Source organism: Carcharhinus amblyrhynchos, chromosome 18 (assembly GCF_965287045.1).
Source record: "Carcharhinus amblyrhynchos chromosome 18, sCarAmb.v2.hapA, whole genome shotgun sequence".
NCBI lineage: Eukaryota > Metazoa > Chordata > Chondrichthyes > Carcharhiniformes > Carcharhinidae > Carcharhinus > Carcharhinus amblyrhynchos.
The window spans coordinates 33,093,697-33,107,392 of NC_137341.1; the positions used below are offsets into that span (position 1 = coordinate 33,093,697).

Genomic DNA, 13,696 nt, shown 5'->3' on the forward strand with positions numbered 1-13,696 from the left:
CTTAATTGGCAGGCTGTAATTTTTCTTCCACAAATATCTATGGTGGGCCTCCAAATATTTACCATGTTTTTAACAACCTCAATGATATGACAGAAAGCCGCCTATTCAAGTTTACCAATGAGACAAAGATAGGTGGCCTTGAAAGCAGTGTAGATGGAAGCTTAGCATTGCAAATGAATATTGATTAAGTGAATGGGTTAAACTATGGCACATTGATTTCAATGTAGATAAACAGGTTTATCCAATTCAGACCTAAAAGGCATAGAACAGGATACTTCCTAAATAATGAAAAGCTAGAAATAAGGGAGCATAGTGAGTCCAGGCAGATAGCTCATTAAAATGTCAAGAACAAGTACAGAAAATAGTCAACAAGGCTAATGGAATGCTGGCGTTTTTATCCAGAGAAATAGAATACAAGAAGGTAGAATTCATGTCCTTGTTAGATCACACCTGGAGTAATGATGAGCAGACCTAGGCACTACACCTGAGATATGATGGGTTTTGATGGAGTATGGTGAAGATTTATTAAAATGATAATTAAACATTCAGGTATGAGAGATGATACAGACCTGGGTTGTATTTCCTAGAATTTAGAAAGTTGAGGAGTAGTTGATGGAAATTTTCAAGGTGTGGGAAACCAATACGGAAGAGAAAAGAAATTAATTCTGCTTTCTAAATTTGGAACTCTTTTGCAAACAGTATTAGATAATAGTCAATTTGTCAATTTTAAATCTGAGATTACAGGATTTTTGTTACTAATGATATGCCAATGGTATTAAGAGATACGAGGCAAAGGTGGGGTACTAGATGGAGCTAGGCTGTAGATCAGCCATGATTGGCTTGACAGCATCCTCCTGTTGTGATGTTTCTACTAATTTAAATGTTTGCACTGTGATAGATATGCCTCAGCTGATGCTGATGTATTGTGTTCTTCAGTTCACAGATTAAACATCACAGCAGAAAATGACTGTCGACGTTTGCATTGTTCTTTACGTGACCTCAGCTCACTGCTTCAGACTAGTGGTCGCCTTGCTGAGTATTTTATCGGGGATGTGTTTGCTGCCAGGTTTAATGATGCACTCAGAGTAGTGGAAAGGTATGGCTCTTTCTTTTAACTCCTGACTCAATGCAGCTGATTCTAGTTTTGTGAGAGATCGATCTCTCCCTTGTTCACTGCATAGAAACACTAGGGGAAGTGAATTCTCAGCAGTAAGAATTCAACTCATCTTTGAATGTTTTGCTTATATTAGGGAGATATTTGTGTATCAGTTTTATTTTGCTCTCTTTCTTGGCCACTGGCCAAATTAATAACTATGTCAGCTTCTTTTCTATTTCAAAATCCTGTTTGAGAATTAAACTGCAGTAACTGCATTTGTTTTAATAGCCTGTGTTAAGATGAGTTTAAATTTCTTGCTTCCTGTCTCAACAGTCTGAATGTTTAATATACGAAATGTATGGTTACAGTCCAAAGGACTATCTAAAGTTCATTTGCACTGTTGAGTTACCCACTTTGTGCAGAGTGCTATAGATTCAAATGCAATTTATATAAATGCCTGTGAGCTTGCTTTTGAGAAATCTCCATCCCTAATGGGTCATGGCAGTGTGATCAAGATGTTAATCCATAGACACCAGGAAATGCTGAGATGATCACAGTCTGCACTGATAGCAGATTTGAGTCGAGGAGCTACAGTTGTCTTCAGCCCCCATCACATAGGGAGGAAAAAGTCTGCCAACTTGCTCACTTTCCAATCAGTTTGTATGTACGTGGCTGCCCATTGAAGACAGAGTGACCTTCACCATCTGATTTGTGGAGAATGTTCACTGGGTGCAGATACTAGGCTCTCCGCACAACATTCTCTTCCAAACCTCTTCCAGAATTGATTTGCTCCTGCAGGTGTTACCTGCATTCCATTCTGCCTCAAGAATAAGACGAGGCTATGAGCCTACTCCTCTGTTGAGTTGGATCATGGCTGATCTGCATCCTAACTTCATGTATCTGCCTTGCCTCTATAAACTTCTGTTTATCTATCGATCCTTGATTTAAATAATTAATTGAGTTAGTATCTACTTTTTATGGGAAGAGTTTCACACTTCTCCCCTTTGTGAAAGATTGTTCCCTAACTTGTCCTCAGTTGCCCAGTTCCCTTTTTAAGGTTGTGGCCCCTTGTGCAGCACTTCTCCCAACAACAGAAATATTTCTCTCTATTGACCTCATCAATTCCTTTCAAGGTCTAAAAAACCTCAATCAAACCCCTTAATTTTCTATATCCCAAGGAATACAAGTTTATCTTATATTCAGGGAATTGTCCCAAGTTTTACATGTATACCTGTTCTCATTTAAAATCTTTTCTGAAAGGTTTGTGTGCATGTTTTTCTGATCACAGTCCTGTTGATTTGCTTCTGATACTTTGTATCCTAGGCTTGTTGAAGTTACACTGTATGGATCCCAGATAAAGCTGTATGATATGGAAACAGCAGTGCCATCTGTGCTGAAGCCAGATCTGATTGATGTGTGAGTAATGTTGATTCTATATATCAAACCTATTTTGTAGATTGGTATTAAGAACTGAATGAAATGAGATGCTCTTCCTTCATACAGCCTAGGCACACCAACAACAGAAAGGAACTGATAAAAGCTGTCTGTCACCACTCAGTCCCACGCCTATTGCAGTAAATGTGTCTGATTGATCAGGAGTGGGTTTGTTTAACAAGAGAAGGAAGGCTCCAATGCAGCATTCATTAGCTTTTGAACCTAAAATTCTCATAATTGTGCCAAGAATAAAAATGTAAAATGGTTTTCAGGTGTGTGATTATGGCTTGCATATAATGTTATAATTGGGGCCTGACTTTAAACTATCAGTTGTGTAACTTTCAAAGAGCACCATCCCAGTGTGAACAGGTTTACCAGTCTTGAGGAACGAAGGAAGCAAACTCAACTTTGTTTATTTTGGACCAAATACAAGGCAAAAACATTTGGACGTGTACGGATAGTGTTGTGGATCCAGTCAGTTCATTCCTACAGTGAAGGAGTTCACCCGTAGGAGAATGCCTAACCACTCAAGCATGCATGCACTTAAGCAGCTAGGGAATGCTGTAGGTGGCTTTGAAGGGGAGATGTTGCAGGTTTCTCTTTGAATCAATGCAAACATAATTAACGTAAGGTCTAAATTAAGAAAAAGACTTGCGTTTTCATAACGCCATTTGCAACCTTGGGGCATCCCAAGCTGCTGAATATTTCCAGCATTTTCTGTTTTTATTTAAAGTTTCCAAAATCTACAATATTTCGTTTTTCTATGGAAATGTTGTTTTTGGAGTGGGAGGGTGCTGGAGATTTGCCAGGTGGTCATTTTTCAATCAAAGCTGAAGCCAGGTATCTCCCCAGTGGGAAGGAAATTGGAGAGCCTTTTCCCCAAGCTGGGCTTACTCATTTACTATCTGGTTATGAAGCGCAATGGTAAGATGTTGGGCTGCAGGATGTCTCAGATAGAGAATTGCTGGGTGATACTGGATAGCCTGGAAAAAAGCATAGACCAGAGTTTTTAAGCTTGGAAAGCTCTGAGTCAGCTTCACCCTGGAACTCTGTTGGGTCTGGATCTTGATGAGGCAGGTTGCAGTCATAAAATTTTAAGAACAGCACAGGAAGAGAGGCTGTTTGGTCTGTTGAGCCCACATCAGCTCTGAAAGAACAGTCCATCCTGAGTTTGGGAGTATTGGACTTGCTTTGCAAAGTACTTGGTCCTTGCAAACTATTCGGTTTTCATAAGTATATTAAATGTCCGTCTTGACATTTTTTAAAAATCTTGTCTTTCAGTCATGCTCAGTCCCTGGCAGCACTGCAGGCTTATTCCCACTGGCTAGCTCAGTTTTATAGTGAAGTTCAACGACAAAATCCCGAGCAGTTTGTCTCTCTCATTTCCACTACCATGGAGGCCACTGCTCCCCTCATCAGCTCAAAGGTATGTTGATATAATCTCTGAGAAGCGAAATGATGGATAACAGAATCACAGAATTGTTACAGCACAGAGGGAAGTTATTTGGCCCATTGAGTCTGCATCACCTCTCCAAATGAGCAGCTCACGCAGTGTTATTCCCCCCACTTTCTCCCCATAACCCTCTGCATTCTTTCTTCTCAGATAAGTGCCGAATTCACTTTTGAATACTTCATGTGAACATGTCTCCACCACCCCCTCAGATTGTGCATTCCAAACTCTAACCAGTTGCTGTGTAAAAATGTTTCTCCTCATGTCATCTTACTACTTTGTGGCTGTAGTAAGATGACTACATCTTACAGCCACTATACTGTGGCTGCTCTTTCTTGAACAGTTTCTCTGTTCTCTATTTCCACCTGGCTGAAATTCATGCTCAGTTTGGAAGCATACAACCAATTTTTGGGGCTTCTGTTTGGAAGATTAGAAACTGGAACATCACTCACTGTCCTTCCAATGTGCTCTGTGAGCATCAGCCTGCTCTGCAAACGCTGACCATCTTATGAAATGTTGGGGAATCACGTGACCTCATTTTATGATGAAACGACTGAATTCTGCAGCTCCTATAGATGTTGTAAATTGTTAGCATTTGAAATCAGCTTGTCAACCTGGTTCATAGCTAATTAACATCTGAGTACACTACTTTCTCCATTTGTCAGCTGTATTATTTTCAGTGATGGGAGTATGTTTAATTTCTGTTTGTGGGGAATGTTGGTACAATGTTCAATGCATCATGATGTTGAGGATCAGTATTTATAACATAATTTAGTGCATGCATTATCCTGGTGCATGACAGGCAGGAGTCCCAAAAGGTGCCTGGTTCTGTACCTGCAAACCTCTTGATTCAAACCAAGGATTTTGTTGTAAACACCTAATGTCCCTATTTTGAACTTGTGCATTTCTGAAAGTGCGTCTTGCTAGTAAAGTGTGTCTTGCTATGTAAATTCTAACTCTGCAGTTGTCATGTTGAATCTTATGGTGAGCTGGAAATCGATGTGTAACTAACTGATTCTCCTTGCAGGTGCCAGAGAAATTGTTGCTCTCAGCATGCCATTTGTTGCTGTCATTAGCCACCACAGTGCGCCCAGTGTTTCTAGTCAGAATCCGAGCAGTGCAGAAAATCTTCGATAGGATCACAGACGGCTCTGCTCGCCAGCTCCCTCAGGAGGTAAGTTATAAGTATATCAAGCTGATCAAAATGAACTTACAGCTTTTAACATTCTAATAGGAACTTGAGACAGATCTCTAAAACACATGTTGCTGTCTAAGAAATTAAATTTAGTGGAAACTTAAATGTAACTTTTGGCAGATGAATGAAAGGCTAAAAAGGCCTCCCCTTTTTTCATTTGGTTTTACTGCTCCTGAGATCATGTCTACTACCTGTGTAGACCTGACTAAGAACTGTTTAAGCTAAGTTCCAAGGCTTTGTTTGGCCCCTCAATGCTGCATGTAGTTCTCGTAGCAGTTAATGTGGGCAGGAATCCTGAACTAGTGTTTTAATCTGCAAAGTTGTTGAGGTAATGTTAATATTTCACTAGTTTATAGCCCAGCTCTACCCAGTCTGAAACCTGAAATGTCTGCTTCAACTCTCATGAAATATTCCTCTACCTACAATCATAGAGCCATAGAGGTTTACAGCATGGAAACAGGCCCTTTGGCTGAACTTGTCCATGCTGCCCATTTTTTTTTAAACCCCTAAGCTAATTCCAATTGCCGGCATTTGGCCCATATTCCCCTATACCCATTGTACTCATAACTATCTAAATGCTTATTAAAAGACAAAATTGTACCCATCTCTCCTACTACCTCTGGCAGCTTGTTCCAGACACCTCCCTCTAAGTGAAAAAATTGCTCTACTGGACACTTTTTTGTATCTCTCCCCTCACCTTTAACCTATGCCCTCTAGTTTTAGACTCCCTACCTTTGACTATATATATCTGATCTGTGCCCCTCATTATTTTATAGACCTCTATAAGATTATTCCTCAGCCTCCTACGCTCCAGAGAAGAGTTCCAGTCTATACAGTCCCCCCTTTATAACTCAATCCATCAAGTCCTAGTAAATCTTTTCTGCACTCCTTCTAGTTTAATAATATCCTTTCTATAATAGGGTGACCAGAATTGTACACAGTATTCCAAGTGTGGCCTTACCAATGTCTTGTACAACTTCAACAAGACATTCCAACTCGTGTATTCAGTGTTCTGACTGATGTAGCCAAGCATGCCGAATGCTGCCTTCAGCACTGTCTACCTGTGACCCCACTTTCAAGGAGCTATGAACATGTGCCCCTGGATTTCCTTGCTCCGTAACTCTCCCCAATGCCCTACCATTAACTGAGTAAGTCCTGCCCTGGTTCAACGTACCAAAGTGCATTTATCCAAATTAAACTCCATCTGCCACTTGTCAGCCCACTGGCCCAATTGATCAGGATCCCATTGCAACTGGAGATAACTTCCTTCACTGTTCACTATGCCACCAATCTTAGTGTCACCTGCAAATGTACTAACCATGCGTCCTATATTCTCATCCAAATCACCAGAATTCCAAAGGTTTTTCCAAAGCCATAAAACTTTCTGTATATTTCTTTGAGAGTGACTAACTTCTGTCATTATTATTTCTTTTGGTAATGAATCGATCTTATTTATTTGAACAGCATTCCAGTGGAACCTTACTTTAATTGATATACTAGTTTACTTAAAGTTAGCAGTTGGTTAAATAAATAACATTCTAATTATTCACTTAGTGTCGTGTACTTCCATCAATAAACCTCTAAATGTTAATGAAGAATAGTTAACACCTTCCCAAGCACTTAACAGATTACGAAGCGAGGTATTTCTTTTTGGGGAGCGGGGGGGGATTTGGCGTGGCTCCTCAAAAAGGGATCAACCTCTGCATCGCAACAAATTGGACAGGTACATAGGGAAGGTTTAGACGAATATGGGCCAAATGCGGGCAAATGAACTAGTTCATCTTAGGAAACCTGGTCAGCATGGATGAGTTGGACCAAAGAGCATGTTTCTGTGCAGTATATCTCATGACTCTATATCCAGATGATAGGACAGTCCTAGCAACCACAGGCCAGTTAATAAAAAAAAATAAGTTGTGGGGTAGGTTTTGGAATCCATAATCGGGGAAAAAGTGAATAGGCATTTAGAAAAGTTTGTGACTCGTGCCAAAATTGGGAGAGCTCTTCCTGATTCCCAGATCTTTATTCGTCAGAACTAATGAGAGTTATCCTTGCGTGTTATTGTTGAACTGGATCCAACAACCAAATATTGTTGATTTGGCTTCTTTTTAAAATTGCTTCTTGGGATGCTTGAGAACCTGGGAAAAGTGAACCTGTGGCTGTTTCCATCTATAGTTTGTATTGTTTTGTATATAGACATTGAATATTGGACTGTATATTGGACTGCTTTGACCCAAGTGATGTTCTACTAGGGTAAAGTGCTGGTGTGCAGAGCCCTGTCTAACATGTTGTTGCTACCGTGGCCAAATCTTCCTGAGAGTGAGCAACAGTGGGCAGTCCGTTCTACCAATCACGCCAACCTTATTTCAACCCTCACAAGAGAATACCGGCGTCTGAAGGAAAATGCAGGATTAACGCAGAGCAAAGTGGGCCTGGGCAACAGTAAGTATCATCTTGCACACGATCTGTATGTACATATTTTTGTGTGTTCATTTATTCACAACATAAACATTTCTGCTGTGCTAGGAACTTGTCAAGATTTTGCCCATAACTGAAGTACATGAAAAATACAGGAGCAAAATGGCCACGTTTAAATTTGTTACTTTGGAAAAGTAGTGTTTGATTTTTTTTAAACAGTCCTGTAACACATTATGCCAGTTTAAAAGATTCTGGCTTTTAAAGGATGACGCCATGCACAGCTCTGAACTTATGAGCATCACCTGATCACAATTTTACACTAATTGATTATCTCCAATCTACCTTCCTTATCCCAAATTATTTTCTGCCTGTATTGTGAATTTTCCTGTTTTACTTTTAATATGCTGATTGTGGGTCTATGTCAGTAAACTGTTGGCACCCTGTGTTTGGTACTATTACCAGCAATGGTGGGATATGTACGTAAAGGTGAGCTGCCTCCAATGGGGAAGTTCTGAACCCAACACTGGTTCTCCAATGTTGCTGTCATGAGGCAATACACAGTGCAAGCTTCTGTCCTGGTCAATGAAAACCCAAAGCAACTTTGCTGAAGAAAAGAAACAGTGACATTCAGGTTGCGTGCCTCTATCCAAGCACCTTTCTCCAGTCAACATCAAGTTCTTCAATCTGTGGATACTTAATGGGATGGATATTTAGAACTGTTTCTAGCCTCTGAAGTTTCAGAATGCTACTGTTCTGTTTAATATTTAGATTTTCAAACTGCTCACTTTTTAGCAAAAGTGGTTGTCCAGGAGACGCTGAGTATCCTGAGGTACATTGTGGAAAACATCTCAGGGGAGGTGACCAAATCCCGTCAGATCTGCTACCAGTCCCTGCAGGAGTCGGTGCAGGTCTCCCTGGCACTCTTCCCACTCTTCATTCACCAGCCAGGTAAGCTTTGGTTTCCTATGTGCTTTCATTTCAGTCACATGATCTCCAAGGTGTGAACAGGTTCATCACTAGTTTCCATTGACAATTAAAGGTTGTATTCATCTTTCTAATTTGCCTGACACTGATCAGTGATTTGGTAATGTTGCTGCCACTCACCCACTTCTTCCAGAAACAGGTTCTCTCCAGGCCAGACATTAGGAAAGTACAAGACCCAAAGGGACTCTATAATCAATCTGACAAGTCCAAAAAACTTTGTTTCAATCAAACCCTTTTCAGTCTCACTGCAGCAATTTTATAATTTCCTGTTGACTAAAAGTATAAAGAGTTAATGCAAATTGAATGGATGGAATTCAAATACAGATTAGCCATGGCTTATTGGTTTGCAGAGGATTTGAGGGACTGAATGCCCTCCTCCTGTTCCTATGATTGAATCTGCCATTGGGAAGTACCAGCGAAGTGCTCTGTAGAGGGATCAATAGCTTGGTGCTCTCGGGAGGAGATGGGATTCTCCCAAACACTTAGGGACCTGAACTTTGCCTTATTAGTGGCAAATTTTATTGGTGAGGCACCCTGTAAACCGAAGTAGCCTAGTTTATTTGGGGATATCTTGTACAGATATGGCTGCATATACGCTTCAATTTCCTTGATACCAAACAGCTGAAAAGCAAAGCAGAGATGTAGATCAGTAACCTAGATTTAGGACAGTGTGAAAGCTTGCTCCTTAATTGTCAGTTCATGTTTTGTGAGAAATAATCAAGATTTACTTTGGGTCCTGAAATCTTGGATGTATAGAGATGTATCTTTTTTAATCACGCTGCCTATTAGAAACTTCAAGTTGGCAAAGTTGCGAAGTGCCCAGAAATGAAGAAATTTGTCATTGCATTGGTAATCGGCAAAAAGATCAACTGTCATGTTTTAAGACCAGTTGCCAATTATACAAGTCTAGGGAGAAACAAGCTGATAACAGGTTCTAGCTCTGGCACTTTGTTTTCAATTTATTTGCATAGTATTTGTGCAAGTCTCTTTTCTGCATCTTCAGGTCACCCATTGCTTAATGCTTTTGCACGTGTCAAAATGTCTCTGACATATAGTTAAATGAGCTAGTTTGAATACTTAGTGCCGTTTCTTGGAGTCTGACACCAGTTTTCTGTCTTTCAGGTGTTACTGATGAGATGCTGAGCTTCTTCCTCACTTTATTTCAAGGCCTCAGGGTCCAGATGGGCGTCCCTTTTGCAGAACAGATTATCCAGACCTTCCTCAACATGTTCACCAGGTAATTCTGCTCACTGGAGAGGTGGGAACTGAGCCCCACTTCCTGTGTCCTGAGGGAAATGGAGCCCAATCCTGGTTTTGCCAGCTTTGGGTAGGGGGAGCTGAGTAACATGCCTGGCATCTCTTCAGGGTAAAGAGAGAACTGATGCAAGCATCACTGTGTGTGTGTGTATGGTGTGGGGGGGTGTTGGCTGGTTCTCATGCCTCTCATCAGAGGGAGAGAAGGAGTAGGGATGGGGGAGGGTGGGTAAATTGTCCTGCTCCTTGTATTGGCACAGGGACTGAGCCAGTTGCTTGATGTCATGGGTGTGAGTGTGGACACAGCAAGGGTGAGGAGTCTCCATTCTGGCATTGCTGTTGGGGAAGTGGAAAGTAAGCCCGATGCCCAATGTAGCTGGGGTTGAGGCACGTCCATAATGTAGTTTCTTCCTTTTGTTATGCAGGGAGCAGTTGGCAGAGAGTATCCTGGAGGAGGGCAGTGGTGGTTGCCGTGTGGTGGAGAAGTTCCTGAAGATTCTGCAGGTGGTGGTCCAAGAACCAGGGCAGGCATTCAAACCATTCCTCCCCAGCATCATCTCCCTGTGCATGGAACAGGTCTACCCAATCATAGCAGAGGTAAAGCTGAGATGCTCTTGCGTCCCCATTTCTGATGTAGCGCATAACTCTTTGGAGAGTTTCTATTTCTTGCCGTCAGTGCAGATGCTTGTGTGCCATTGTATGATGGTACCCATTCAGTGCCTGTGGAATGTTTGGAATTTTCTGCTGCAGCGTGCTGTAATTGCATGGTTGTTGAATGTGTTTAAGACAGACAAACAGATTTGGAGGCACTAAGGGAATTGAAAGAAAGAGATACGGTAGTGTAAAAGTTCACCCACAATTTTATTCAATGGTGGTGCAGGCTCGTGGGGCCATGTTGCCTACTCCTTTATTTTGATGTCACCCTATATTCCTTGTTTCACCCCTGCACACTGGCATTGGTAGAAGACTGTTTTGCTGTCACAATGCTTTGCATGATCCCAGAGTGTTTAATTGGATTTCTTTTGGGTCCCATTCCAGTCAAGTTTCAGATCATTTTGAATTGTGCTCTGTTCCTTCGCTGATTAGTTCTTTATCTTCCTTTCTCGTTCTCCAGCGGTCCTCACCAGATGTGAAGATGGAACTGTTTGAACTGCTTTACCAGATTTTGCACAATAATTGGCGATTTTTCTTCAAATCATCTGTCCTGGCCAGCGTTCAGCGTGGAACAACTGAGGAACCAATGGAGAATGAGGCCCAGTTTGCTTCTGCTATGCAGGTATCTCTGGTTCTTCATTATTTGTATGTTTGCTGTTACGTTTCTACATGGACCGTTCTGTCCCTGGACAAATGTACAGTGCTCTAAGCTCAGGACTGCAGAAAATTCTGCTGCCTATACTGGGTTTCACTGCAGGAGCTCAGGAGAGTAGCATAGTCAGAGGTGCACCTTTCAGGCAAGATATTAAACTGTGCATTGGGTAACCATAAAAGATCCACACCTGTTTTAAAGGAGTTGAAGCAGTGTTCATCCAGCCCATTGCTCAACATTTATTCCTCAACACTATTCAGACTTATCTGGTTATTACTGTCTAAGGAGTCTTTTTGTGTGCAACTTGACAGCTATATTTCCTACATTATGCTAGTGACTGCACTTCTGAAAAGCGCTACTTTGGCTGTGAAGTGCTTGGAGTATCCTAAGGATATGAGATGGGTGCTACATGCAAGTGTCCCATTTCTTCCTTTAATATGGTGTGACCACTAAAGCTGCTCTTAGCTTTGCTTTGGGATCTAACGTGGTCAATGTAATGATGAAATGAACTGTGACGCCACCCAAGGAAAGATGCTGTGCCATCTCTGCTGTGTGGTGTGTAATGGCTGTCGTAAGGTGCTATCCCAGGGAAAGGATTATTTTCTTTGAATGTAATCAATAGCAATGTATTAATTCAGGCATACTGCCTCTTTCTGTTCTTTTGCCAGGCTTTTGGTCAGTCCTTTTTGCAGCCGGACATTCAGATCTTTAAACAGAACTTGTTTTACTTGGAGACGCTCAACACCAAGCACAAGCTGTACCACAAGGTGCGTCTGGTTCAGGTATATCTGCAGTAGATATTTCTAAGCAATACATTTGTGATGGGTCACTTCACTCTGAAGGTATTGCATGACCCAAGCTGAGCTTGTCATTTCAGAATGCTTAATTCTAACATTGTGCCCTATTGCCGTACCTAAAAGAAATCCACTAGACTTTTTCACAAAATACAAGTTACAAGCGTAAAATCCAGTTGTATTTGTCTTTCTAAGGCACTGTTAGCCAGAGGGATTAGAACATAGTCTCCACTTAGACTTTTTCCTTGGGCAGCAATTTCAGATTGGGTCTCAGATTGGGAAGGAGAAGTCTTTGGCAGGGAGTTGCTACAGTAAAGCAGGCATTATACTGACACTTGGTTTAATGTATGTGAGTTGGCAGATAGCTTTGTAGTTGCAAGGTGTGCACACACTTGTACTTAAAATGGAGACTTGAGGTGAATTTCTTGCTGCATGCTCAAAACCCGTCATGTTGAACCTTGCCTAGATATGCTTTCTCTCTTTCTCATGAAGAATCCTCAGTGCAGTGGTGTGTTTTTTCATCGGGAATCCTGCCAGTCACCATTCTATCCACTACAGTTCTTTTCTGTTTGCATGTCATCAAGAATTTTCCTCCATTCTGATATTATAGGCTGAGTTAATTCCCTGGTGTCAGCCACGGAGCTTCACCTCATGACCCTTCTCCTCGTGCAAGCCTTCACCACGTCAGACATATCCTTACAATGATTCTTGCATTTGGTATAATGACTGCTGCAAAGTTATGTCAGCATTTATGTTAAGTTCCCTCTTTTTTAACCTGATGAGCAAAGGCCATCTAGCACCCAGATTTAACAAAATTTAATTACTGTGATAGTTAGCAGAAACCAGGTTATCCGGAGGAAATCCTTCGATGCATTTTACACAATGAGCCAATTTTACTGAGTTTTATATTCACTCACTGGATGTAGGCATAGAATTCATTGTCCATCTCTAATTTCCTATTAACTGAGTGACTTGCAAAGCTATTTCAAAAGACAATTCAGAGTCGGTCACATTTAGACCAGACTGGGTAAGGATGGCAAATTTCTTTCACTAACGGACATTAGTGATCTAGATATAATTAACTAAATTTAAGCTCAGTGCATCCTATCTTGAAGTTTGTTCCTGGTTTGTTCTTGGTCCAGAGAAGATCAAATTGTCCAGTCATTTGAATGGTACACAGTAAAATGGTGAATTTAGTTGTTTTTTTTTGATGAACTCATCATTTGAATTCAACTTAAGTGACTAGCGATAATTGAAGGGTTAGATTATATCTTGGCATCCTGTAATACAGCGTGCAGACATTTCAGCCTGTTAACATGTAGTGCTGAGATTTTGCAGAACATGTTCTGTGGGTCAGGTTGGTGTGAACACTCCTCTCACCTCTTGAGTCAGCAGTTTGGAAGTCCCAGTCCCACCCCGAAACTTGAGCACATAATCTGGACTGACACTCCAATGAAGAGTGTTTTGCTGTCAGAGGTGCCATCTTCAGATGAGATGTTAAACAATGGCCCTATCTGCCCTCTGGATACAAGAGTAATCCACTGTAGTTGTTTGAAGAAAAGCCGTGGGAGTTATCCCTGATATCCTGGCTAATATTTAATTCTCAAGCAGCATCCCTTAAAATATCAAATGTCATCTAATCATTATCACATTGCTGTTAGTGAGAGCTTGCTGTGTGCAAATCAGCTGCTGCTTTGCTCGCTTTACAGTGACTTCTCAAAAGCACTTAATTAGCTGTAAAGCTTTTTGGAATTAACTGAGGTCATAA

The 13,696-nt window shown here is 41.2% G+C and overlaps 1 protein-coding gene across 4 annotated transcripts in view; it reads left to right on the plus strand.

Annotated features, from left to right (window-relative positions):
- xpo6 (exportin 6) overlaps window positions 1-13,696 on the plus strand; it is a 116,642-nt gene that overhangs the window by 93,770 nt on the left and 9,176 nt on the right. Inside the window, exons 13-22 of one of the 4 annotated variants that reach the window (XM_080206709.1) lie at window positions 937-1,096; window positions 2,420-2,512; window positions 3,812-3,956; window positions 5,008-5,154; window positions 7,425-7,614; window positions 8,359-8,538; window positions 9,697-9,811; window positions 10,254-10,425; window positions 10,943-11,104; window positions 11,803-11,916. In XM_080206709.1, coding sequence (XP_080062835.1) covers window positions 937-1,096; window positions 2,420-2,512; window positions 3,812-3,956; window positions 5,008-5,154; window positions 7,425-7,614; window positions 8,359-8,538; window positions 9,697-9,811; window positions 10,254-10,425; window positions 10,943-11,104; window positions 11,803-11,916 — 1,478 coding nt within the window. The remainder of the gene's footprint in view (window positions 1-936; window positions 1,097-2,419; window positions 2,513-3,811; window positions 3,957-5,007; window positions 5,155-7,424; window positions 7,615-8,358; window positions 8,539-9,696; window positions 9,812-10,253; window positions 10,426-10,942; window positions 11,105-11,802; window positions 11,917-13,696) is intronic. The other 3 variants (XM_080206710.1, XM_080206711.1, XM_080206712.1) reach the window with 3 other exon arrangements.